At 35.0% G+C, this 27,941-nt stretch overlaps 2 protein-coding genes across 4 annotated transcripts in view; both read right to left on the reverse strand.

The window, feature by feature from the left end:
* mertka (c-mer proto-oncogene tyrosine kinase a) overlaps positions 1–27,941 on the reverse strand; it is a 171,876-nt gene that overhangs the window by 13,886 nt on the left and 130,049 nt on the right. The gene's annotated exons all lie outside the window — the stretch shown is intronic.
* Positions 45–27,889, reverse strand: tmem87b (transmembrane protein 87B). Of its 3 annotated transcripts, none has more exons than XM_051919645.1 (21): positions 27,569–27,889; positions 23,911–23,971; positions 23,074–23,165; positions 22,791–22,925; positions 19,132–19,182; positions 18,783–18,836; positions 17,460–17,519; positions 17,031–17,124; positions 16,635–16,696; positions 13,544–13,727; positions 12,647–12,746; positions 9,122–9,218; positions 7,530–7,605; positions 5,333–5,437; positions 5,023–5,081; positions 4,795–4,898; positions 4,646–4,719; positions 4,351–4,421; positions 3,324–3,373; positions 2,405–2,435; positions 45–1,880 (listed from the first exon to the last, which is right to left on the reverse strand). In XM_051919645.1, the coding sequence occupies exons 1-21, from the start codon at positions 27,695–27,697 to the stop codon at positions 1,839–1,841; spliced, it is 1,731 nt and encodes a 576-aa protein (XP_051775605.1). In that variant the 5' UTR covers positions 27,698–27,889; the 3' UTR covers positions 45–1,838. The 3 variants fall into 3 exon arrangements, with proteins under 3 accessions (XP_051775605.1, XP_051775607.1, XP_051775606.1); XM_051919646.1 differs by having other exon boundaries at positions 46–1,880; positions 9,122–9,215; positions 27,569–27,887; XM_051919647.1 differs by lacking the exon at positions 18,783–18,836.

A 27,941-nucleotide genomic window follows, 5' to 3' on the forward strand; every position in this document is an offset into this window, starting at 1 on the left:
AGTAACATTTATTCAGTTTTTACAAATGACTGATATAAAAACAGCAATTTGTCATTATTCAAAGTCCTCGATTCTGCATATAGGCCTGTGGAAATCCCCCCTTAACACAAAGGGTTATAAAAGTAGACTTTAAACTCTTTCCTCTACAGCTAAACACTTTACAATTTGAAGAGTTTTAATCACAGACTGCCTTCTGCCATCACGCCCAACCCTGACTTGTATTCACCGTAGTTACACATTTGCGGCTCCTTAGATTTTTTTTTTTTTTAGATCTGTTGGGCTCAAACCCTATTTTAGAAATCTGTACATTTTTTTTTTACACCTATACACTTGTGCTCTTCTAATTTGAATACTTGCAACATGAACGCCTGACAATTTACAGGTCAAAAAGTGATTTAAGGGAAGGGCCTTGTAACGGAGACTGAGAGGAGCTGCCAGAACAGTCCGAGGCGCAGGAAGGACTGGGCAGACCGACATCAGCTGCCTTTACACCCACTTTTAATTAAACAAACACCCTTTTAAAAAAAAAAAAAAAAAAAATCCATAACTTCAATACTGGTTCAGGTATACAGAAATAAAATCTTTTGAACACAGACCATCAATAATTCTCCCTTACATAAACGTATTATATTGCTTTCAATATATATATATATGCAGTGATTGAAACACAAACCTTCTTACATAAGGCAAAAAAGGAGAAATTCTCAAATCCTGAGGACATAACATAAATAAGTTAAAAAAACAAATACTTAATCTTCAGTTGTTCATTAAACATAAACAGCAGAGTGTAGGCATAAGTGACAAATACCATAAATTAAAAAAGCGACTGTAAACTTGTCAGTAAAAGCTCATATAAATACGCATTTACAAAACAAAATCTTTGTGTGCTGCTGATTAGTTCAACCGGAACAACTCGGCATATGTTGTTAACTTCAAACTTATATAAACGGCAATTCCTTACTCTTTATTTTTGGTTACTATTTTAACAAACCAAATAAAAAAAAAAAAAAGAAATAAATTACCATAACTTTGCATTAACTTCAATTGAATAATTAAAGAACAAATTCCTTTGAAAAAGACATTTATCAGTTTAACTCAAAGACACCTGATCGTTGTAGAAATGACGTTTAGTAGAAGATACTACCTTCCTTCATCTTGAGGTGCAAATCTGTTTAGGCCCAACTGCTACTTAAAGGACATCTCCTTACTTTCCACATAATCAGCAATCACAAAGGCTGCCATTCTTCCTAATTAATATCTAAAATCGGTCCAATATACACACGAAGAGTTAGTGCAGGAAAAGATCAATTATTGCTTTATTTAGGCTTAAAACGCAGTAGCTGTGACCCTAAAACTGATCTATCAAATCTGATGCAGGAGAAAAAAAAAACAAATTTGCCTCCATTTCTGAAAACTCGCTTGCCAAACATACGAGGTGAGAATTTTAAAAAGTGTGGCGTCAGGAAGCACACTGCCATGAAAATTAAGGCTAAAGCTTTCACTGAATTTTTGGTTGAAAGAGGCAAATAGACACATCGGTAATATCGTCACTGGAATGAAAGAAAGTTTTAAATTGCATATTCAGTATTTTACCACTTAATAAAATTAGGCAGGACAACACTGAGCTAGTGGCCAAACTGCAAGTGCTTCACAATTTTATTCAAGGAGAGATTTTTTTTTTTTAGTTGTTGTTAGACAACACAAAAATGAAAAAGATCCATTGTTCCATCCTTAGGAGGAATTCAGTCCTACGGAGACTGTGTCCGCATGAACACGGAGTCATTTGCATATTTCACAACAGTCCTTCACTGACACCAAGTCGAAGGTCCTTCATTCACTCACTCCATCTTTGACATCTCATACTTTGTTACCATTATTTCCTGTGGAGGAAACAAACGATACTCTGAAACCTGCACAGTCTATTAAATGGCTATTCTTAAAATGCACAACTGCAGTTGTAAATAAAGGAAATGCAATTCAATAAAATGTACACGAGTGAGTATACACTGCTGGTCAAAAGTTTTAGAACACCTAAGTTTTGTTCAGTTTTTAAGGAAATTGCACAGAGTTTAATGTCTTAATATTTGATGAAATCAAGGAATAGAACAAATAAACGTGTACAAAATTTTATTCAAATTTTTGATTCATCAAAGTAGCCACCTTTTGCTGATATAACAGCCAAACACACACGTGGCCTTCTTTCTATAAGGGAAATCAAATATTCATCAGAAAGATCTCCGAGATCTTCTAGGAATGTCTGGGAAGTTTGGATTGTTGTGACAGGAGACACAGATCAAAAGTATGAAATGCTATTTAAAAAGTATTAAAAAGATTAATTTGATACATTAGTTACAAAAAAAATGATTAACAATTATATATTTAGAATTAGAAGAATATTTATTACCTCATCGGAATCCAGAAGAGCAGGAAGTGCTCTAAAATAAAGAACATCACAACTTTAATAACAGATATAATATTAACATATGGTAAGACTTTTCACATACATTTAGATTGTGTTGTCAAACTGCAACTTTTGAAGTACACTCAAACATTTCATATATGAGATGACAAGATAGAAATAAAACAAAAGTGCAAACTTCTACCCTTTTTTTTCTTCTGTGTTGCTCTATGAAACCTCTGATGTAGCCCTTTTAGGCTACCTACACAACACTACCACGTTTTCATTTAAAAACGCAGCCATTTGTCTCCGTTTTTGACTTTCATTCACACTACATCAGCATTTTCAACCCATGAAAATAAACACTTCTGAAAACGCTCTCTAGAGCCGGACACATTTAAAAAGGCCCTTTGCAGTGTTTTAATGTAGACAGGCAAAGACCAAGATTTATGAAAAAGCAGACTCCGCTGCACTCTGGTTGGTTCATACTTATTACATGCCTTTGACCTGATTGGGACCTGCTCATTACAACCTCTCACTTCCTAACTGGTCGCCTTTTGCAGAAGAAAAGCATATTCCGACATAGGACTTGTTGCGATGTTTACATGTAGGCATCTAAATTGAGTTTTATGTGATTTTTAGAAATTGTGGTCAAGCAACCACTCATACCGCACAGCAGAGTTGCCAGTCATATATGTTGTGGGTCCACTGAGCCCCAAACCCAAGACACAACAATACACCACAAGTTATTGGAATAAATGTTATTTATTCACACTAGGAACTTTTCCAAAAATCACTTCTTCAAAGGCCAGTTGCACAAACACAATTAATTCACACAATTCTACAAAAAAGCCAAACAATTAAGCCCAAAAGGAATCAACTGAAAATATGTAAAAACACAACAAAAAATTAAACCAGCACTTACACATCTGACAAAGAGGGAATGTTTTCTTCAACCCACTTTAGATCTTCATCCTAAAAAAATAATAACCACCTTTATATGTGCTTTTTAAAAATATTTGTAAATATATATCTCATATACGATTTTACTTCATTTTTGTTCAGTGCATGATGTACTCCTAACATATGGAATCTTCCGAGCTACATTTTTAACATGAAATCCCAGTCTTTTACATCAGTGACTAGTAATTAAGTTCTCTTTTCTAATTACATACTCTTTCATTGTTAGCATGTTATCTGAGTAACTCACTACGAAATTTCAGATGGAGAAACTTTGAGTAAGGAATATATATATATTAATATGCATGCAAAAAACTGGAACCTTCAAAATAATTTAGGATTACTGGAAACCTGATAAACAGCAAATTCAAACTGACAGCTTCCAAAATAAAAACATAATTTACATCTGTTCATCTTTACATACCACAAAGTCAAGTTATGGGGAAAAAAAAATCAGTATATGTAAATAAAATCAAATGGTAAGCATTTAACTTTTAGGACCACATTACCAATAAAAGAATCTTGACAATATATAGTACACTATATGAATATAGCTGTACAATAAAAACTAAATCAATTTCCAGTATAACATTTCTGAAGAGGAATTCCCTCCATCCAACCAAATCATTAATCAGAGGGTAATGTTGGCTTTTTAACAAACAGCGTTCAGGCTCTCGTGTTTTTTTGCCAAGTCACAAATCAGGATTATTTCCAACTGAATTAAGAAAAAAAATCAGGTGCTCAATAACTTGAACTAAACTAAATAATATTAATAACTACTGTATAAGGGGAGAATACAATAAAGACATTCAATTAAGCAAACTGAATTAAAGGCAGTAAAAGACATTTAAAGAAAAATATAACCCAGAGGTTTGGAATCTCCACTTCAGAATCCAGCAATTTGAACTCACTAATCACTACTTTCTGAATTAAATACAGTATACATTGTTCTGAACAATTGCAGGCTTATGCCAATAATTATCAATACTGACCATTGCACCATCTACTGGTTTTGCTCTTCCATTGCTTTCGGACTTTGATGATCTTAATTTAATACCATCAGCTAGAACAGACAAACATATTTTTAATTATACATATCTCATACAAGGTAATCTTCTTTTAATAATGTCCAGATGCAAGTTAATCTACGCAGTTGACCTCACTGCTTTGGGATCTTTTAAACTGAAAACTGAATGTTCTAAGATTTTCAGAATTCACATATTGTAGATTACAATTCCTTCACATCCCATGCAACACAAAGCATGCCTTCAAGTTTGTTGTGAATACCTAGATTTTCTGATACAGAAAATTCTTCAATTTCTTCATCATCAGAGTCATCAATCAGGGGTGTGAAAGCATACCTAACAACAAAATGAAATTAATTGGAACCCCAAACATTACTACATCTGAAACAGTACATCTTCCACAAGAAATACCTTTGATTGTTAGTGGAAGGTCTCCACAGAAACATAATCACCAAAAGAATAATTGAAAATAAAAATCTCCAGAAAGCATCGTCCACCCACAGCTCCATCCAGTCCTGTTAAAATATTTAGAACTTATTAAATGTTTATTAAACTTTTAAAATTGCACTTTCTATCAAATGAATTCATGCAGCAGATGTCATTGCTACAAAATGCAAACATTACAGAAAATGCACTTACAGACTGGCACACTGCTAACTGGAAATTCTTTGCTGTCCAAACCATAAATACTAAAGAGGCTAGAATAAAAAAATAAAAGTGTGATAAAGTATACTGTATATATAAATATATATGAGCACAAGGACGAGTCATTATGGAAACCTAATCAAGACCTGGTTTAACTGCATGCAAGAGTTCTATAATATTTTTACATTTACACATTTTGCAGAGCAAACTTAAAAAAACCTGCAGTTTAAACTTTAAGCAAATGTCTTCAAGCTCTACAGATTAGGTACATTTTATAATCAATCAAAAATAAAGGCATACATACCTAGGATTGCAAAAATTAAAGTGTTTGTAAAGTGTCGATAAAGAGAGAGTTTTATTTGATTTCTTCTAAGCTTTAAAATTTTAACAGTTTGAGCCAGGCTGACAAATATGTACAGAAATATTAAGGAAAATTAAAAACACACAAAAACATGATATTTTCTCCATGAAGTACATATTTAATTTTAGACTAGAACCCTGTAAAACCTAATATAATAAATAGATAATACTCTAAAACTGCAGAATCAAACCTTATTTTGCCAAGACAGAATATAAACACAAATAAAATGTACTTGAAAACTTCACCACTGTTGTGAATGAAAGATAAGTAAATGATAATTACATGCGAGGGAAAAAATCTGTGTTATCGTCTGAGGTTTCATAAAACCACTTTGCTACAATTATATCTATTTATATGGCATGTACTGTATGTTAAATTTACTCCAAACAGGAAACCTAAGAGGAGAGGATTACATGATACAAAAAGGGTTTATGGTAGTGGCTACAGCTCATAATGCTGGAAACAACACAACTCGTGTTCTCGTGTAATAAAGGCACAGCTGGCAAAAACAAATGAAAGCAAAGCAACTTAGAAAAATACACATCTATAAACACTATAAAGTCTTAAAGATAGGATATGCAATTAGATATACTGCTACGTTTAATAAAGAAATGACACTGAAAAGCAAGCAATAGTGTAAGCCTTATGAAGAAACGTAACACTCTGTGAACTTGATATATAAAATATTTTAGACAATGCAAATGTTTGAGCAATAGGTGTGACAATTTCTTCTGTTTGAAAAATAAACTGTCCGTAAATTGTTCCTCTTGACGGTGCCCTATTAAATATTACATATATATTAAATGCACCAACAATACTGTGACAACATACTTCTTAGGTGATAAATCTATTTTCTTTTATTGCGACATTCACATGATGGTGAACCTGAAGTTGTACCAAAGAAAGTGGCATCTCAAACATTTTTGACGTGTAGGATCATTATGGATCATGAACAGATTATATTTTATGATTCCGACACTTTCTGGAATTGTAATGAAATCGCAAACTTTTGCATGTCAGGCAACTCAGTAAAGGCATTTAGTGAAAAGTTATCCACCTGCATAAGGAAGTAGTGAGTAAAGCCACAACAGTGCTAACTAAAATTGGAAGGTTAGAATCGTTTGTGTTGAAATACAAATATAGGGGGAACACGGACACACATAGACGTCTGTTGTATTAATTGTTACAATTAAGCAAACTACAACTTCAAACTCTTTGTATTTTACAATTATTTTGAATGTTCTTCTACTGATTTAAAGTGCTAGGCAAGTCCAAGCCATAATCCAAATCTCTAAAAAAAAAGCAGCCATGAGTCCAGATATTTAACACCTACATTGAATATCAAAAGCCTCCACACACTTAATACAATTTTAGTCTAAGGTAAATGCTACCTGAATAACCAAATATATTTCGGGTTAATCAATATTATTTCAGCACATATGTCAGATAAAGATAAATTAAAAATTCTGAAATTTCAAAAAGATAATAGGGTGGCATGGTGGTGCAGTGATAACACAGCTGCTTTGCAGTAAGGAGACCAAGGTTCATGTCCCAGGTCTCCTCTTTGTAGATTTTGCATATTCACCCCCGTGTCTGTGTGGGTTTCCTCTGGGTGCTCCGGTTTCCTCCCACAGTCCAAAGACACATAGGTTGGGTGGATTGGCGTTTCCTAAATTGGCCCCAGTGTGTGATGGGGTGTGTGTGTGTGTGACCTGTGATGGACCTATGCCCTGTCCAGGGTCTGTTCCTGCCTTATGCCCTATACTAGCTGGGATAGGCTCCAGCTGACCCTGTACAGGAATAAGAGAGTTAGACAATGATAATACAAATAGTATCGGGTTATGTTTCTCACTTTAATAAAGATATCATTAATTTGCATCATTTTACATTTTTCACTACTTTAAATTCACATTTAATGTGAATTTCTAATGAAACAAAAAAACCCATCTCAAAACTTCAGGGTGCTCTTAAATGAGATTTATATATACAGTATCAAGATGGTATTCAAGTACATTCTATTCAAAAAACAATGCACACATCCATAGAGTATTCAGAAAAAAATACATATTTCAGACACACTCTTAAGTCTCCATAAACCTGGAACTATACATTTTACCTCTATTAGCACTTCATTAAAAGGATATGAACCACAAAAAGCAGGAATCAATGATCGCTAACACAATATCAGCTATCAGAGCTCCAGGGTTATCTCGACCCTAATAAGTTAAAAAAGAAACAAGCATATATTATTCCTCATAATATTAATCAGATATATAAAAAAACACAAAAGCTTGTTATATTAAAATTTAACAGTAAGCACAAGCAAAATTATAATAGCTTATAAACTTGCTACATTTCTTACAGCATGTAAATATATGCTCAGAATCAAAATCTTTGGAATATTTTGATCGGATATGACATATTTTTTTTTTTTTAGCCTTCCATGCTACATTTCACTAGGTGGTGCGTTCAAGTGGCTCTAAGTGTTACAGTTTTATTTATGAGGTTGCTGTTTCAGTTCGCTATGTAGCTCTGAATAAGATGCTTACTATGTCAGGGCTTTAGTAACAGAAATATGGAAACAGGTCTTCAGTACCAAACCTGTAAAGTGATTTGTGTTTGCTACATTAGTATGTCTATGTAACTAATATTTAATACACAAATCATAAGTATATTTTCATGATATTAACACATTTTCTAGACAATAAACTAATGGTACATTTTTGAAAAACAGATTTAATATTTTCTTCTTAAATTGGCTGGCACAAACCTTCCTCACCAGTAAAGTACATTTGTCGCACATTTAGTATCCTAAGGGCAGAGCTGGATTAAGACCTTTTAAGGCCTTAAACACTTCAAACACTGTGGTGCCCCCCTGTGTATCTAATTCAAAATATAACACAATAATAAACCATGAAATAAAATTTTGTTTTTTGAAATGAAAGAAAACTTACAATAAGATGGAAAAGTTTCATTTTTGTATACTTTTGCTTTATTTATGTTTGAAAGGTTCTCTTTTTCTAATTGCAAAGTTAAATGCTCCAAAACTAATCTTATGTAACACATCTGCTTGTAGAGATGAGGCATCCAGCCTGCCTTGTTGCATAGTTGTTCTGTTGGAATTTGTAATATAATTCAACTGAGGAAATGAACACTGAGCTGAGCAATTTGCGACCATTAACGTTAAAAATATACAAAAGCAAACATCTACATTTGGAAAGTCACCTTCAGTATTGTCTTCTACTATTATTTTATAAAGTTTGGCATGAGTGAATCTTGTTTTCACGTTTTGTTGTTGCACTGAACTTATGAGGCACATATGAGTGAAACTGCTGAAGCTGGGGCCCCGTTTTGGAACCCGAATCAGCAGCACCATTTGCTGTTTTTCACCGTATGGTCCACGGTAATCCAGCAATGGAAAATGTCTGCAGTGCCCCCCTCCCCTTGATACCTTAATCACATACTTATTTTGCTTAATGGTTAATCCAGCCCTGTCCAATAGTTGGTGTGACACATGAATAGTTCTTAATTATCAAATTATCTTTTGTGTTAAAAAAAACAATAAAAATCTAGGCTCACAAAAAGAATCTAAAAAGGATGAGTTTTAATTCAACAATAAACACAGTAGAGCACGAGAGAGTTACCTTTTAAAAATGTGAAACAGTTACACACCACTAAACAATCATAAACAAGGACTTTTATGAAAAATTAAAATAAATATTTCAGATTTACCCCACTTATTCTTAATATTCCTTCCACAGCTGCAAAGAGAAAATATAGGACCCCCAATCCAACAACTCTGTGCATCACCGTCCCTAATCGAGGTCTGTTGAAAAACAAAACCAACAGGAATTGTATGCAGCCTTTTATTTATGCAATACTAGAACTGAATGTATTACTATATATTTAGAGATAGTTTTTTGTATATACATATACAGTATATATAATTAAGGTAAAAAGGAAAAAATGATATTACTTGTGTCAAACAAATATATCTATGTTATAAATGAAAAACACTAAATAAAAAAAAAAGTTACATTTAAACTTTTCTAAATGAAGGAATCACAGTTGCCACTAGGAGTGGGTAATAAACTGGTTGGTCCAGTGTGCTGGACAAAATACTTGTTATGGTTTGGATTTGTGTTTACAGATATGTGAAAAATTAGTGGAAAATGTGCTAAAACAAACATAAAACACGCGATTACAATACATGTGCACGTGTGCAAGTACAAAGAAAAGGGAAATGTGATTTTATGACAGTTTACTAGTGTCTTAAAAGAGATGTCTTGGTGTGAATTGTGTGTAACAAGCAAATTTAAGAATGTCACCCAGAGTGATGTTTCATTGCTGCCTCAGGCCCCCCAAGATTCTGATTAAGCAGACTTGATAATGTATTTTGTTTTTAATAAAAAAAATAAATAAAATGGCACACAGTTTAATCAAACTAATACGAACATAACAGATACAATATATGAACATAATAGAAAAAGAGTGAAATCTACATTCAGCCTCCGCCCAAAAAAACAACAGCAATATGGATAGACAGCCCCATCTAACATAATTTTTGATTAAATGTGATAAAACAGCTAATAGTGTAAGAGAGTTAATCATGGGCCATTGTGCTTATTTTAAAATTATATTAATTAAATCTTGCCATGTTTTGAAAAACTTAAAAGGGCAAGAGATTTCTTCTAGAATAAGAAAACACTGCATATCAGTTTCTCATTGTTACAAAGAGTAAACTGGGATTTTTTCCAGTTGAGCAAAATAACATATGGTATATAGAATATTACAACTGATTTCTCTTTGAAGCCTTTAATCCCATCTGGTAGTACCACCAAGTATGCCATTCCTGCATTACGAATGATTTTAAATCCTTATCATTAAGCTGTTTAATCTACTTAATAAAATTAATCTATACAAAGCGTAACCACATAACTAAAGAGTTTTTTTTACCCACCAGCAAGTTAAGCCAAACCAAAGCAATCGAAAATGTCCAGACTGTTAGATATTCAACTATGAAAAATTAATCTATTAACAGAACGTCCAGTCCTCAAAAAGAGAACAACATGTTGCTATGATGTCGGCTGTACAGTCTGCTTGGCAAATTATTGAAGGCACACAAGTATAAAGCCATTTTCACCACCATACAAATCTTCGGCAAATTAAAAAGTACTGTTATTTGCACAGACTTATCTGTCTCTGGTACTGTAATACATAAATAAAGATCCCCAAATTTCTCCTTGCAATAACTTACAATAAAAAAAAAAAAAAGGATGGTCTCTTAATGCAAATTAAACATGTTGCCAAAGAAAATAACTGAAATACTTCACAAACATTCTCAAAAACATTCCAAAAAAATAGCCCTTTTACCCCTTTTTGAAAATGTAAGAAAAGAAAAAAAAAATCACCTAACTCAGGGGAAAAACTACTCTACTTGGTAATGTGGCTGCATGACGGTCTAATGTGAACGGTGATTCTATGCCGATAAAATTAATCCACTTAATTTAAACATACATTTACACACTATTATGACATCCAACAGAATTATGTCAACTGTACAAAAAATAAATATGCAAACCCTTCAAACATTTTTATTCTCATTTGATTCAACTTAAAGTTGCCAAGTTGCCAGAATAATTTGTAAAGCTTTAAAACAAGCTAATTTTGAGTTAAATCAGCCTAAGATAGTCGGGTAATGGCAAACTATTTCTGTGATTGGTGTTAAATGTGGTTTCCACATCAATTATATATCTAACTGTGACACACAAGGCATTTAATTCAGTTGTGCTAAAAAAAAAAAGATTATGAAATTCCTAAAAACTTGCATTCTTTAAGTAAAGTCAATTTAGTTAGCAGTATAATCTGTCTGAAGCAGAAGCAAGTGAGAAATAAGTGGAACTGTAATTGGTTCAAGCCAGACAGGGTGACACCTGCTACCGAATACATTTGAGTAGCATAGCATTTCAAGTGTTTGTACAAATCAGAGGTGCATTTATTGTATAATTGTTTAAAAACAAGTTTCAGGCTGAAACTTACCAGAACCTACTGAAACTGCCAGAATTTGTAATTAGACCTTAATATATTTTTTTGGATATACAACCCACTCCTAGTTACAACAAAGAATTAAGAGAAAAGCCAAGAAAAATTACACCTTTTATTGGCTAACTAAAAAGATTACAATATGCAAGCTTTCGAGGCAACTCAGGCCCCTTCTTCAGGCAAGATGTAACAAGAATTACTAAAGTGATAAATTATAACTATAACTATACCTGAACTATACTTATAACTAAAATTGAAATATTGTATAAGAAGATTTTATCAAAAGACAGATATTAAACCTACATGTTTCCCCAAAGCCTTTGTGATATCCACATTTATGTGTTCCACTAATACGATTATGAACATGCAGTGTCAATGCTGTTTAAATTAAATCATTAAATAAAATTGAAGACGATTTCCTGACGAAACAGGACTTTGTACACATATGAAAATTACATGACGTCCCTTTCAAAACCCAAAAAGCAGAAAACATATAATAAAAAGAGAAGACAATTCAGTCCATCTCCTACCTAAATACTTTTTAAAGGTCTGTTCCAGACTTCCACAGAAACATCCAAATTCTTACAGCATGAACTGGTTTGAATTTCACACACAGTTTTGTGGGTGTTTCTTTCATCTGAACTGATGAACTATACATAACGTGAGCAGGTCTTTCTTTTTTAGTCGATATTTCCTATACTCCTATGCTCTTACAGTCTATTATGAATGGATTCCTGTTGTACTTTGGATTCTGGTCTTTCAAACAACCACCTTAGGAAGTATGTCCAAAACACTGACATAACTTATGATATAGCCAGGGTAACTGTATGGCAAGCCCAAAATGATGCCAAGGAGGCTAAAATATTCAATTTTTATTCCAAAATGGAAACACATTAAGGGAGGAATGAATGCTAATCTAACTCCTACAGCTGCACAAGGCCAAACTTTACAAATTTTTAAACCTCTCCCTTTGTGTTATGTTGAAAACATATAATAGGACATCTAAAAGTAATATAAACTTAAATACAATCTATTATGTGCTTCTAGATTATACAATATAAAGAAAGTATCAGGTGAACAATTAGATTTCAAAGATTGGGTTTATGCTAATTAGTGTGCATTATAAGCCAAAAATGTTAGTAGTGTTACAGACACCAAACAAAAAACAAACAAAAAAAAAACACATAAATAAAAGAAAGAAAAAAAACCACTCACTTGACTATTCCATATCCTAAGCTAACAATGATGACAAGCAGTCGAGCAATGGTCCTCTTCAGGGAAGAAATCAGCTCAGCAAAAATCAACAAACCTTTAGCTAAAGAAAAATGAAAGTGTAAATTGTAACAAAAAAAAAACCACATACTTAAATTACAAATTTTTATAAGTTGATAAAACATTCTGTGACTTCATTCATGAGAAAAATTATGCACAACGATTTAGTTTATTCATCAAGCATATACTGTAATACCTACAGGCACATTATATTAAAGTTGCATTATGAAAATTTAATAGTATTTTATTAAAAGGCATGAAACATACATTAATAAACTACATACACACTCTACCAGCTAAAAGATTTAGAACACCTCAGTTTTTCTGGTTTTACTTCAAATAATCAGCTGAAACGCAATGAATGACCTAAAATGGTGAAAAGGTAAGCGGTAAACTTCCAGAGGTTTTAATTTAAGGTTTAGTTTAGCAAAACTGAAAAAGGGACATTTCAGAATATTACAAATAGGCCTTCTTCAGGGAACAATTAATAGGTTACAAGCTACAGATGTTCTGCAGCAATTAAAGTAAATCAAGCCTTGTAAGTTGAAGCACACAATTTGCACAGGTGTCCCAACTTCTGTCAATTACTTAAAAACTCTGTCTTAAAGCAGAGTTAGAACAGACTGTGTTACTACACCCTCTGAAGTACTACTATTGGGACAATATTACACTGTAGAAAGTTGTAAATTCCATTGACAATGGCAAGAAAATGGCAATTAACAAATGAACTGAAAAAACTGAGATGTTCTATATACTACTTTTGAATTGTAGTATACCGTATATAATATATATATATATATTATATATATATAAATAAATCAAAGTGTTTAAAGCACTTACTGGCTGATCCGGTAATGTTAATGTTTTGAAATTCCGCACAAAACACAGCTTTCTCCAGCATTCCCAGAAAAATTACAGCAGCAATCCAGAACTGTATTCTGAGTAGGTCTTTCCAGTAGCATGCTGACCAGACAAACCATAGCAGGCCATAAACGATGTACACAATGCACATCACCATGTAAAACTATTAATCCACAAAAAAAAAAAAAAGCTTTTTAAAACATGGTTATTTCACCAATTTTATATTATACAGTGGAACCTCGAGATACAATCACCTCTGTATACAAGAAATTCAAGATACGAGGAAAGTATGAGCGAAAAATTCAGATCTAAATATGAGCATTGGCTCGCGTAACGAGCCACGAGCCAGGCTGTGGGTATAGCTCACGGCTTAGCGAGGGGGCGTGGTAGCAGTAGCGAGCCGCAGGGCGATCTGCGGTGTCTGCGTTTCTCACCTAAGTGCACAGGTGGGAAACTGCCCACATCCATGATTGTTCCTGTGGCTGATGGGCTGCAGCTGCCATGTCCTCCCCGCATATATAGAGAAACGCGAGTTAAGGGGGAGAAGAAGTAAAAGAAAAGAGAGGAGAGAGAACGGAGGTTGCAGGAGGAGGCAGAAAGCAGCAGCAGTAGGAAGTCGGTGCGGGAGAGCGAGCGAGTGCAGGCTCACATGTAGCTCAACAGGCGAGCCAAACAGCTGAAGCAGGACGGTGTAGAGAAGGTCAGCTGCATTAAGAGTGTCTCGCTTGTTGCAGAGCCCGCATGGGAGAAGCAGGTGAGACGCTAACAGAGAAGAAGCACCGGGGATTGTCATCTGTTTTTTAAAGACTGCTTCCTGTTGATGTTTTAACCTCATGTTAAAGGACTGTTATACTTGTGTATTTTAAACCTTCACTTCACAACTGTTTTAAGGATTATTTATTTAAAGATTTAGTGAATGCTCTACTGCACTTTGGACACCTGTTTTGATTCTTTTAATAATCAGTTATATTATTTACCAGTGTTATTTATTAAAGGTAGACTACAGTATATATTATTTATCAGTGTTATTTGTTAGGAAAATTGATTTTTATGTTAATATTTTTGGGGTACGGAACGGATTAACTGGATTTATTTTCAATGGGGAAGTTTGTTCTAGATACGAGAAATTTGCTATACAAGCTCGTTGCAGGAACGAATTAAACTCGTATCTAGAGGTTCCACTTTACTTGTAATTTGTCTATGCATTTTTGAAAACCTGCATTGCCCAATATATAGCGGTGGGGAGAAGGACCTAACTTGAGCACAAAACAAGAACCAACCCTAAAATGACCTTCATCAATCTTGGGGCCCTCACACACACAATCACACACTTCCAAACGGGGCCTAAACACCATCATCTTTGGGATGTAGTGGAAAACCAAATATACAATAGGTGATCTGGTACTGTAGCATTCATTATAAAATGTGTGGATCCCTGCCATTCTTCACTGAAAGTCACCTTAGGTGGCATGGAAAGATTTCAGGGAATAAGCATCAATAACTGAAATAATATTGCTACTTAAAAATATGCACATTCTATAGGAATAAAAATAATAAGTGGTCATGTGACATGTTTCTCTAAAAGCAAAAAACCATTAAATGTATACAGTATCCCCCATAATTACATACTTCATGTTTGAACTGTGTTCATTAAAACCATACTTGCTTTACAGCTTACAAAATTCAGACAATAAAAAAATCATACATGCCTGAGTGCCAGAAATATTTATTGTAATAAAGGCAGCAACAAGCCCGCCAAGAAAAGTTTTCATATACTGGTTTAATTTAATACTGCACGGAGTTACTCAGGAGAATATGTAAACTTAACTGTGGATCTACTAGAAAGAAATGCTAACTACCAACTGTGACAAAATATTCCTTACTCTGCATTTCTGAGTGTGAGTGCACACACATCCTCATATGTCCCTCTCCAGAAATGCTCCAGCTCCTCATGTCCTTACATTAAAAAAAAGGCAAGCTCTAAAAATATACGGATACTTAGCTATTCCCAGTGTCTCCCAATGAAGATGTATCACATATTTTATTTTCTCATGCCTTAGTAGTCGATTCAGAGTCACTGCTTAACCTCTCAACGTTTTTGGGATGTGGAAAGAAAGAAACAGGGGTACCAAAAGAAAATTCACATGGACATGGGAAAATATTCAAACTAAAGGGAACCGAACAGTAGGTCAAACGATCCTTCCTTATGCAATAAGTATGAGAAGGATTACAGCCAACAGTAGTTTAATACATTTCAATAAATGTTAAAGTAACTTTTTTATTGCTTGGGTCAAAAAAAAGCAATGTGATTATTATTTTTTGGCCCTACTCAGGGTCAATTCCTCCCTTGTGCCTGATGTGTTGTATCAGACTCTCGCTCCCCACATTTCCTAATTAAAATATGAATGTTTATTATTTAATTGTTTCATTATTTATAGATGTGCAGTGAAATAAAAATATTCTAAGTGGAATAAATGTTTCCCAGAAACACCCTCCATTTAACATTAAAAATGTCAATAATAATTAAAATAAATAAATAAAACTGTGTGCATGAGAAGATGTGCAACAGTAAGAGAAGTACCTGGTATACCCTCTGTAATTACTTAACTTATGTTTGCACTAATTCAACATAGTCAGTCATTATCCAACCCGCTATATCCTAACACAGCCAGGGTCACGGGGTCTGCTGGAGCCAATCCCAGCCAACACAGGGCGCAAGGCAGGAACAAACCCCAGGCAGGGCACCAGCCAACCACAGGGCGCACACACACACATCAAGCACACACTAGGGACAATTTAGGATCGCCAATGCACCTAACCTGCATGTCTTTGGACTGTGGGAGGAAAGCGGAACACCCGGAGGAAACCCACACAGGGGGGACCCGGGAAGCGAGCCCAGGTCTCCTTACTGCGAGTGCTACCAATGCGCCACCGTGCTGCCCTAATTCAACATAGCTAAAGACAAAAAGCAAAGAACCCAAATAAATAAAAGTGTCAATTAATACACAAAATATGAAAAGTGGCAAATAATGCTAAACACTGTAGAACCAAACTAAGAAAAACTTCTTACAATTAGAAGTGGCCATTCAGTGACTGATATGTATCCATGACTTCCCTTCATGACAACATGTGCTACAAAACAACATGTTCACAATTTAATTATTGTCAAACAGTTTTACTACACATCTGAAATGACAGAGATTGAACGCATTTACACAGTATGCATTGCAGGCACAAAGTACAAGTTAAAATTGGTAATTTTTTTTTTTTTGGTAAGTTATGGTCTCCATAGATAACTAATAAAAGTACAGTCTGTCTACCTCTACCATAACAATTTTAGATTAAATGCTTTCCAGTTTGACTGCTACATACAAATGTGACAAAATAAGCCATTTCTCTGCAGTACAACTAGATATACTCCCTATTTTAGAAATATTATTTTTTAAGCAGCCAGCTAAAGACTTACCTGTAAGATTCCAATGTGTTGGTTCCTTGTGGACTTTAAAAGAAAGGAGAAGGAGATATGGGCCATCTCTCCATGTTTTTGCCAGGATATCATACTACATGAGGAGAAGAACAAAAAAATGCATTCTCTTTCTCAGTTGTATCAATAAATAAAACAAATGTCTAACACTATTATAAATTAAGGTTTTGGTTGCATGCCGGTTGAACATTCAGCAATTAAGAATTTATAGTACTACAACTACTAAATATTAATCATCAAAGTTTACTACATACATTTTTTTACAAATTGTTATTAGAAATCCTTTTTAATATATGTCAGTATTTTTGTCCCTTAAAAGCCAAAAAAATATTTCCAAAGAATAAAAGAAAAACACAAAATAAGGTTCTGCAACACTAGTATATTAATGCTAACTTTAACATTAAACATTACCCGAACATTACTATGAAAATCCTTGTAAGTTCCCCTTTTACGTCTTGAAGATTCTTTTACCTTTAGGGAAAAAAACAAACAACAAAAAAATAAATACATAAAACACATAAGATGAAACAACTGGTTGTAGTTTTGACATTTCTGTCTTAATCATTTGATTCATCAATTTTACAAAGCCCTCTCAGACAGAGCCTTTTTTTCTAAAGTAATGTGATTCACATTTAATTAATAAAATTCAAGTAATATATACTTAATTATCTAGCAAGTGAAAATGAATGCAACTCTTACTGTATCTGTGTATATACATGTTAAGAATATATGAATATTAAGATTCTGAGCCTTACAAAGTTGGATACGCAAAGTATACAATTTACGTAAATGCTAGTAACTGCAGTGTTTACCTCTTTCCGTAAAGAAAGTCGTGTCATGGCACCTCACAAATGCAAGGCTCTTACAAACATACCAAGGGCAAAAATGATTTATGGAAATGCAAGAACAGTCATTGAGTGCAGATAATATTGGTGGACATATCATAAATACAGTATACTGTAATTACGTATGTATGGAGCAAGATGCGAAACCAACATTAGGATAACTGTTACATATGTGTAACCTTAAAAATTTTTCAAACATACCATTTTACCAAAAGTAGTATTATTCTCATTAAAAATGGATAGCAACATCTGAAAGCACGTACTCCTATATATAATACATGCTTAGAAATTTCATACATTTGATGCTACAAAAGCCATTTATGACAATTACTACTAAACTAAACAAAGTGACATATTCAATGAAACTGTGTTCAGTGACCAAGATATTTTAATATTTTATTTTTACATTTTAACTAGGGGGCTTCGCTTGCCAACCTCCCCCCAGCTTGCGCTACGCGCCAGTCACTTTGCGTCTCTGCCGCTCGCGTATGTGGATTTCACTTTCACCAAACAACAAATCTTTTAATTCTTGCGGATACGCCTCTTTGTTGGGAAGAAACACTACTTTTCCCTGATAGCAACACAAATGAGACGATCTACAAGTCTCTGACTTAAAGTTTAAATCCGAACAATATATTCAATCTCTTTTTGCTGTTCCGTTATTTCACTGAGTAATAATTTCCATTTGTTTGCGCTAATGCGATCTTTACTTTAATATTTTTTTGAGACTTTCGAATTTTAGTACTTTCATTATCTCTAACCTGCTCTGCATGTGTATTGCGCCAACGTTTTTGAATTCTTTACAACGTTCTACTTTCTGATCTACTCTTTGACTTTTATTTCCGGCCCTGGGCATGGTTAAACAGTTACAAAATGTACATTGACTTACTATGTCAGAAGGATTTTGTTCATTTTTATCATTTAGCGATTCATTTTCTTTCTCCTGTTAAATAAAGTAAATAATTTAAGAGTAGAACAATTATGAAGTGCGGTGATAGACAGCAAGGTCACCTGTAATTTAAATTTAATTAAATTCAGTCCAACAATGCTTGTGTAGAACAGTAATATCTACAGTGTCGGTCTTAGAGACAAACTGTATAGTTCAAGCAAGGTATCAGCAATTTTTAAAAAGTGCTTGTTTTATAATTATTCAGAAATACTTCTGCAACTGTTCCCCAGGGTGTAGGTTCCTGGTTTAAAACTATTTCCAAATATTAATCAGCAAAAGTGAAAGTCACCTTTTCATCAATAAGTGGTGGTAATGCAGAACGAGGCAACAAGGTACTTATCTGAAATTAAAAAAAAGAAAAGAAAAAAAAATGATATATATTCCCCTGAAATACAGCATTCATGTTTCAGACAAATCTTTTAATGTCAAAAGACAACTGATGATTTAGAAGCAAAAAAAAAAAAAAAATTATTCAAATTATAAAACATATATACTGGCCAGACTGGCAATTATTAAATTTTACTGTAGCCACACCAGAATACTGTGGGATTGAGGTATGGTGGCCAGTTGGCCCAGGCCATCACAACAGCAACTGTCAAGTGTAACGGTTTCCCCAAAGAAGTTAATTTTCTTCAGGAATGCTAACTTAATATTTTTACAGCATCTCCTCTATTGTTAATGGGCCATATCTCAATTATTAAGTTAACAGGACTTGAAATTGCCATACTTTTGTTTGTGTGATCCAGTGAGGTTTATTTCAGTTTTATTGTTTAACTTGAATGAGTATATGCCAAGGTTGTAGGTATAGTACTTTACTGTTTTCATATTATGAATTCTAAATTATGTACAACAGCTCTGAGCCTATACACTGTGATAAATGCTATACAAGAATAAACTGAACTGAATATTATTTTAAATAAGCAGGAATATGTGACAAAAAATAAAGATATACCTTTCATTTAAAACAGTAAACTTTGATAGTTTAACAATTACACAAGTACAAATAAGCTTTTGTATTTTTTGTTTGCCCCTTATTTTACCTACTCAGTATTCTTCAGTGCACAGTGGAACCTCGGGTCACGACCTTAATTCGTTCCAAAACTCTGGTGGCAACCCGATTTGGTCGTGACCCGAAGTACAGTAATCCCTCCTCCATCGCGGGGGTTGCGTTCCAGAGCCACCCGCGAAATAAGAAAATCCGCGAAGTAGAAACCATATGTTTATATGGTTATTTTTATATTGTCATGCTTGGGTCACAGATTTGCGCAGAAACACAGAAGGTTGTAGAGAGACAGGAACGTTATTCAAACACTGCAAACAAACATTTGTCTCTTTTTCAAAAGTTTAAACTGTGCTCCATGACAAGACAGAGATGACAGTTCCGTCTCACAATTAAAAGAATGCAAACATATCTTCCTCTTCAAAGGAGTGCCCGTCAGGAGCAGAGTCTGTCAGAAAGACAGAGAGTAAAGCAAAGAAATCAATAGGGCTGTTTGCTTTTAAGTATGCGAAGCACCATGGCACAAAGCTGTTGAAGGCGGCAGCTCACACCCCCTCCGTCGGGAGCAGAGAAATAGAGAGAGAGAGCCAGAGTAAAACAAAGTCAAAAATCAATACGTGCCCTTTGAGCTTTTAAGTATGCGAAGCACCGTGCAGCATGTCCTTCAGGAAGCAGCTGCACACAGAAGGTAGAAACGTCCCTATCGTCTAGGTGTGCGAACAGCCCCCCTGCTCACACCCACCTACGTCAGCGCAAGAGAGAGAGAGAGAGAGAGAGAGAGAGAGAGAGAGAGAGAGAGAGAGAGAGAGAGAGAGAGAGAGTGTAAGTTGGGTAGCTTCTCAGCCATCTGCCAATAGCGTCCCTTGTATGAAATCAACTGGGCAAACCAACTGAGGAAGCATGTACCAGAAATTAAAAGACCCATTGTCCGCAGAAACCCGCGAAGCAGCGAAAAATCCGCGATATATATTTAAATATGCTTACATATAAAATCCGCGATGGAGTGAAGCCGCGAAAGGCGAAGCGCGATATAGCGAGGGATCACTGTAATTTCCCCCATAGGATTGTATGTAAATACAATTAATCCATTCCGGACCGTACAAGCTGTATTTAAATATATATTTTTTTAAAGATTTTTAAACACAAAAAAAGTTAATTATACCATAGAATGCACAGTGTAATAGTAAACTAACTGTTTACTTACTTCTTCTGGTTACTCCAGCTCCTTGATCGCTCAGCTGGAGCGACCGCTTCCTTCTGCCCCACCGAGTGTTGGCCAAAACACCCCTGTCTGGGCGCTCTCTCTCTCTCTCGCTGGACAGGGAATGCACAGGGAGAGACTGAACACGTGTGGAAATCATCGGCACATACGAACCGGAAGGGAAACCGGCTTGTTCGTCACCCGAGTGTGTGGACGTGAACAGATGCAAAAGTTTGGTGAACTTTTTGGTCGTAACCCGATTTGTACGTGGTCCGAGACGTTCATGGCCCGAGGTTCCACTGTACATATTTCTGCAAAATGATTCTTAAATAATGGGTATGTGCAGATTTATTGAGTAATTCACAGAAATCTGAGATGCTGCTATAGAAACTAGTAGGGAGAAAAATCTTTTTACTGTACATTTATAATGCATCTATCCATCCATCCATCCATTTTCCAACCCGCTGAATCCGAACACAGGGTCACGGGGGTCTGCTGGAGCCAATCCCAGCCAACACAGAGCACAAGGCAGGAACTAATCCCGGGCAGGGTGCCAACCCACCACAGGACACACACAAACACACCAAGCACACACTAGGGCCAATTTAGAATCACCAATGCACCTAACCTGCATGTCTTTGGACTGTGGGAGGAAACCGGAGCGCCCGGAGGAAACCCATGCAGACACGGGGAGAACATGCAAACTCCACGCAGGGAGGACCCGGGAAGCGAACCCAGGTCCCCAGGTCTCCCAACTGCGAGGCAGCAGCGCTACCCACTGCGCCACCGTGCTGCCCATAATGCATCTAATGAATTCAAATTTCCTTACACACGAGCTAATGCTAAACTAACACAGGACACAAAAATTAAATTTCCCATTGGATTGGTTTGGAAAAAAAACAAAAAAAACAAAAGCAGCAGCTGGTCTTAAACATGTTCCAGAATTAAAGCAGACTGCATATGTGCACCACAATAAGTAGACTGCAGTACTTTTCTTGTTTCAGACAGGATAAAATGTATTTTTTTAGCAACTTTAAAAGCTAATTTAACTAACACAACTGAAAAAAATACACATTTGAAAGAGTATTTTTGGTTATTTTGTGGCGGAGTGGTGGCTCTGAGGCTAGGGATCTGCGCTGGCAATCGGAAGGTTGCCGGTTCGAATCTCGTAAATGCCAAAAGGGACTCTGCTCTGTTGGGCCCTTGAGCAAGGCCCTTAACCTGCAATTGCTGAGCGCTTTGAGTAGTGAGAGAAGCGCTATATATATGCAAAGAATTATTATTATTACTTCCCCACTTCTAATTTTGTTTTCTCTGTGGTTGATAATGTGATAAGGTATTTTTCTCATTTTTGATTAAGAAAACTGTCCTTGCATTAGTTAATCATAAAAATAAAAGAATTAATTCTCTAATGTTTATATGCTTTTGAGAAAGTAATTGTCCAAGTTATCTCTGTCCTTGCTTTCCTTTAAATATATATATATTCTAAAGAAATATTTTTAATCACAACTTTATGATTTTTTTGTTTTTTAAACCAACTACGTAACACTTCACAAGAAGAGACACTGTATGATTAATAAGCACAGACCAAACTACAAATTAAAATAAATTATTTAATTGACAGGCTTTTTACACCCCATTAATTTATACTTTCTGGGTTAACCATTTAACAGGTGTTTTTGACTTTTGGAAATCCACACCTGAAAATTTTTAACAATGTATTACAGAAATAAAATTCTATACTTACATTTAGTACTGGAAACATAAGCTTTTCATCACTGCATTGCACATTTTCATAGGTTTGCTCAATGTATTCTCCTCTAATTAAAGGGTTTGGGTCAAGTAATTCTCCACGGCTTAGCACCGTCTTGTCATACATGTCCTGAAAACAGAAAAAGGGGTATGAACTGGAAATGTAAATTACATGTAAGACCAAAAAAACAACACTTAAAGTACTTTATATCTTTCAAAGATTAAAACAATGATTTCAAAGTTAAACATATTGAAGAAAGAAATTAATGAACATTTACCTCAATGTTACCATAATCATTGTGACATGGATAGTATTTTAGCAGCCATTTGATGGTAAATGTCAATGGTTCTGGACAGCTAAAAGGCCAAACTGTAAAGGAAGATTATGAGGAGAGAAAAAAAATAATGAATACAAAATAACGCAACATAAAAAGAACAGACTGACAAATATTTTTAAAATGATTTATTTATAATTTTTAAATTAAGTAAAAACAAAAAAAAAATGAAACAATGGTAAATTAAGTAGATAATTTCACACCCCAATACTGGTACCCACAGTAGTCCATATACAGCATTTAACTCTAAACTTGATAAAACATTTTAAAGCTTGATGTGGTTTGTTGCTAAAATTTCAAATTTAAAAAATCAATGGAAGCAAAAATATCCTTGAAACAACTCATTTATAATTAGATCATTGAATAAAGTGTTCTCTTTTGTGCTAACAAATACAAAGACATTACAACTAATAATATACAACAAATAGACAGAAAAACAAAAAAGTTCCTTAATTAAAATTATACTAATGACTCTCAGTAGCTCATTAAATATATTACTTTAATAATTGTTTATGCTCTAAGGCTTGAGGACTGACAAATTATGTAGGAACAATTAAATTAAAACTCAGCATTTTACAAACCTGCAATCTTTTTGACCAGGATTTCAGTTTGCTTTAGCAAAACATATAAAAAGGAAACAAACTGAGAATTAACATTAAAATGTAATGGTTATGGCGAGTCAAATTTTCAGTTCAAATATTTCAATAAATCAGAGATATTATGTTTTTGATGTCTTTAAAATAGACTTTTCCCCCCACTTTAACAGATAATTGAACTTACTTTTAAGCTTAATTTCTGTATTCTTGAAAAGAGATTTTCTTAGCATTATTCGGCTTGATGTCTAAAAGAAAAAAAAAATATTATTTACAAAAAAAAATGTAACTCAAAATAATATTTTGTGCCAGGAGGCTGCACATATCGAATGCAAAGTTAATATGGAAAAATACCTGAAAGAACAAACGTCAATTGTGATTTCCTTAAAGTCAATATTTATTCACCAAATAGTGTACAACTAACAAATTATTGCAGATTTTTAATTTGCTTACTTTTTACATATGGTAACTAATTATAATTACAGGGTGACACACAAAAAGCATCCCTTTCCTGGTTTTAGTAACAGCAAACACAGCCAGGTGAAGCTAACAGTAAGGCCTTGTGCACATTTTGTTAGTTCTGTGAAATTCATCAGAGCAGCTCATTCCAGATGTGGAGCTGTATGCTTGCACAGAGTCCTTCAAGTTAATGCGTGAAGGATTCCTAAAAAATATCCCCATTGTGGGTATATCTGTGAAAAGCATAATTCAGCAACTGGTGAAAAAACTGGAGCAGTACCGCTCCTGTGAGCAACGCACCGAAACCAAGAACCCATCCAAATATCAGAGGTTGACACCAACATGTAAAATTGAATAAAAAGAAGGACTCACAAATAGACGATCACAACAGATGGGTGTGTCATTAAGGTCACGTCAAGTGTGTCCTCCATGATTTATAGGCTTAACTTCATGCCCCACCTGGTATTAACTCAATTTTCAATAAACTTAACAATTTAAATGTCTCCTGAATTTTTTTTTTCTAGAAAAACATAATTCTGTAGAATCTAACTGCATATACTCGTTCAAAGTATCAAAAATGGCTATATTTCAATTAAGAGATGTTTCAAAAAATTCTTTTTTGATTTATCCAGATTGCAGATGAAATGTGGGTGCTTAGAACTTTGCTAAAGTAATGTGGAGGAGAGGTGGTGAGGCCTAACCCAAACAGATGACATGCAAGCGAATGCAGCAGATTGCAGGCCCACCCACGGCTTTGCAAATGCCAGTTTAGCTAACCTGAACATCTTTCATGATGTGGGAAGAAAACAGGAATTCCCATAGGAAAACCCACACAGACAAGGAGAAAATGTACAAAATCAACATGGATATTGACAATAAATCTTGATTTAGATTCAGGAGACAACCTCGCTAACCACTGTATTACCACAAAAAAAAAAGAATCAGTGTTTGTATTTTTTAATCAGAAATTAAAAGTTTGAAATAATAAAAATAAACATGCATACATTTTATTTGCATAGATTGAGAATATATAGTACTTGTTAAAAAATAACTTTTCCAGATGTTGGGTCTTCAGACATTATTAAATTAGATAGCAGAATTAGAGTATTATTAAATCTCTGCCCTTCAATTAAATTAACATCTTGTTGAGGGAGTAGTTAATATGAAAGGAGAATTCTACCTGAAAGGCAGGTGACAAGTACATCTCTCCTTACTGCAGAACAGAGGCATGATATCAAGTGAAATGGGGAATTTGTATGAATAATTCATTCCAGCAGTACTAAAGCATCACCAAAATTGACAAAGCCAGTTTTTAAGAATATATATCTGAAAGCAGTTTGAATGGTTTTAGTGATTTATTTTAAAAACCATTCACATAACTATACCAAAGTAAAATAATCTTTAGAAAAGATGCAAATTTTAAAAAAAAATGCAATTCAATAGCAGACACATTGTCATTCTTCCTGCATGGAACCACCTATATGTTCACTTTGACATAAATCAGTGTGGCAAATTGTCCATTATCCTCTTCTTGAATCTGTTGCTCACTCTTCTACAAACCTGAAAGGGACTGACTAGGCTACGCTACAGAATGGACACATGGAATATCCAGCCATTTCTAAACTCTCTTTTTTCATTACAAAGTTGCAATGAGTCAAAGCCTATTCTGGCAAAACTGTGCACAAGGGAGAAATGAGCCCTTGAGGGTCTTACCCAACCACCACACAGCAAAAACACCAATACATAAAAACACTCACTCCTTTGTTTTTTTTTAATATATTTTTAATATATAATTAAAAAACTATATAATTTCTTGTATTAGGAATTTGTTACTTTTCACATATCCCTTGGAGTCAGAGGCGCAGGGTTAGCCAATAAACAGCAACCCTGGAGCAATTGCAGTTTAAGGGCCTTGCTCAAGGGCCCAACAGAGTTGTATCCCTTTTGGCAGTCACAGGATTCAGACCGGCAACCTTCTAGGTACCGGCGCAGTGCTTTAGCATCAGAGCCATCACTCCACCTAAAGCAAATTCAGAAATGTGGGTTAACTTACTTTGCATGCTTTTTTTTTTCTGTGAGGAAATTGGAGAAGATGGACAAAAGTAATGGATAAGTTGGGAAATCGATACCTGACAGTCAAATTTCAAACATTGAAGATCTCAAATGCATTACAAGCTCCAAATAACTTAACATGTCCTTCTATTTTGAATAAGACCTAAATGAACTGAAAGGTGAAATGAGCCACCTTACATGTATTTGAGAGGATGTCAAATGGATTAAAAGATAATTCAAGACTTATGAAAATGCAGCTACAACTTTTTCAATTGCATTTAAAATGTAGCAAATGGCACACACATCTTTCTGTATCACAATTGAACTCCATCTATTGAACAACAGGAAAAGCACTGCCAGGTATTTACATGTCTTCTGTCATTTTTTTCGATGTGTTAAATTACTGCAGACAGATAGTAATATTGGTATGTGAGAGCATTACTACAAAAAGTGATCAAAACTTGAATTACACAGAGGATAACATACAGAGAAAGTTAAGCAGAGATGTCCAGATAGATTAGATAGAACATTTTGTTATGAATGAATTGAAAGCCTCCTAAGAACTGATGGCAATTTCTTAATTAAAAAATAAAAATCAGAAGTTTAGTAGACCTAAATTTGAACCTTTCAGTCATATTTTACTAAATGCTGCATATATAACAGATTTCTATTCATAAATGCTTAATAGCTTGTTTGAAAGGTCGTTTTGTTATCTAGTATTTTTAAAGCCATCATTGTACAATACATAAAAAATTAGAAGGCAGGCATCTGTGATCCACTGACACAATTTGTATGCATTTGTGTGTGCTTACATTTCTCTTTACACTTTAATTTCGCTTTTCACGCTTTTTTAACTGCTTAGCCTGTTCCTGATGCACTCCTGTATGTGAATATTCCAAGTGATAATAAGAAAAATTATGCTGAGCTCTTTAGAAATGTTTTCCATGTGGCATACGTGGCAGATTAAAGGCGTCACTTGTAGCCCCCTGTGCTGCCGTTCGTGCTCAATAAAATCAGCCGCCTTCTGATCGTTTACTGGAGGCACGCGATTTGCCACCCCTGCCCAACCCACCGGCACTGACATCCGATCCGGCTGGACCTTAACCATTTGGGTCCAAGTGTCGCCGATTTAAAATCGCGTCTCTCCGATACCAAATTCAGCTCGGGTCGGGTACCATTTGCTAGGCCTTGTAATTCGTCAGAGCAGCGAGCCACAGTACTTGAATGTCGGCGTCAGAATCCGTGCTGCCGGCGTGTATGCTTTTCCCCAGCCCAGTCGCTTTAATCACGTCACGCCCTCTTTTTTTTCCCAAGCTAAAGCGCTAGCTACTCACGTTGCTGACTGTGATTGTCCATTCTCCCGGTTCTGGTACGCCTGACACCGCCGGATAAAGTATGCAAAATAACATGCATAAAAATTCCAGTGACGATTTCCAGCCTGGTCGCACTGGCGAAGGAGCCATGTTTGACTAACCAGCACTGCCCGCTCCAGCACCTCACCTGTCTCGAGGTGACGTCAACACCTCACCTGAGCACAGGAAGGACGAGGATGTCCAGCCCCGCCCATCAAAAGACACACGGTCCGGATAGTGGAGAGGTTCGCGCGGGGAGCGCCTTGCGCATGTGCTGTATATACCTCGTGCTATATGCACATTCGCCCCTTCCTGACCTCCTGCATCACTGCAAAGTTTTAACACTGACAGTTTT

The sequence above is a fragment of the Erpetoichthys calabaricus genome, chromosome 15 (assembly GCF_900747795.2).
Source record: "Erpetoichthys calabaricus chromosome 15, fErpCal1.3, whole genome shotgun sequence".
In the NCBI taxonomy this organism is placed as follows: domain Eukaryota; kingdom Metazoa; phylum Chordata; class Cladistia; order Polypteriformes; family Polypteridae; genus Erpetoichthys; species Erpetoichthys calabaricus.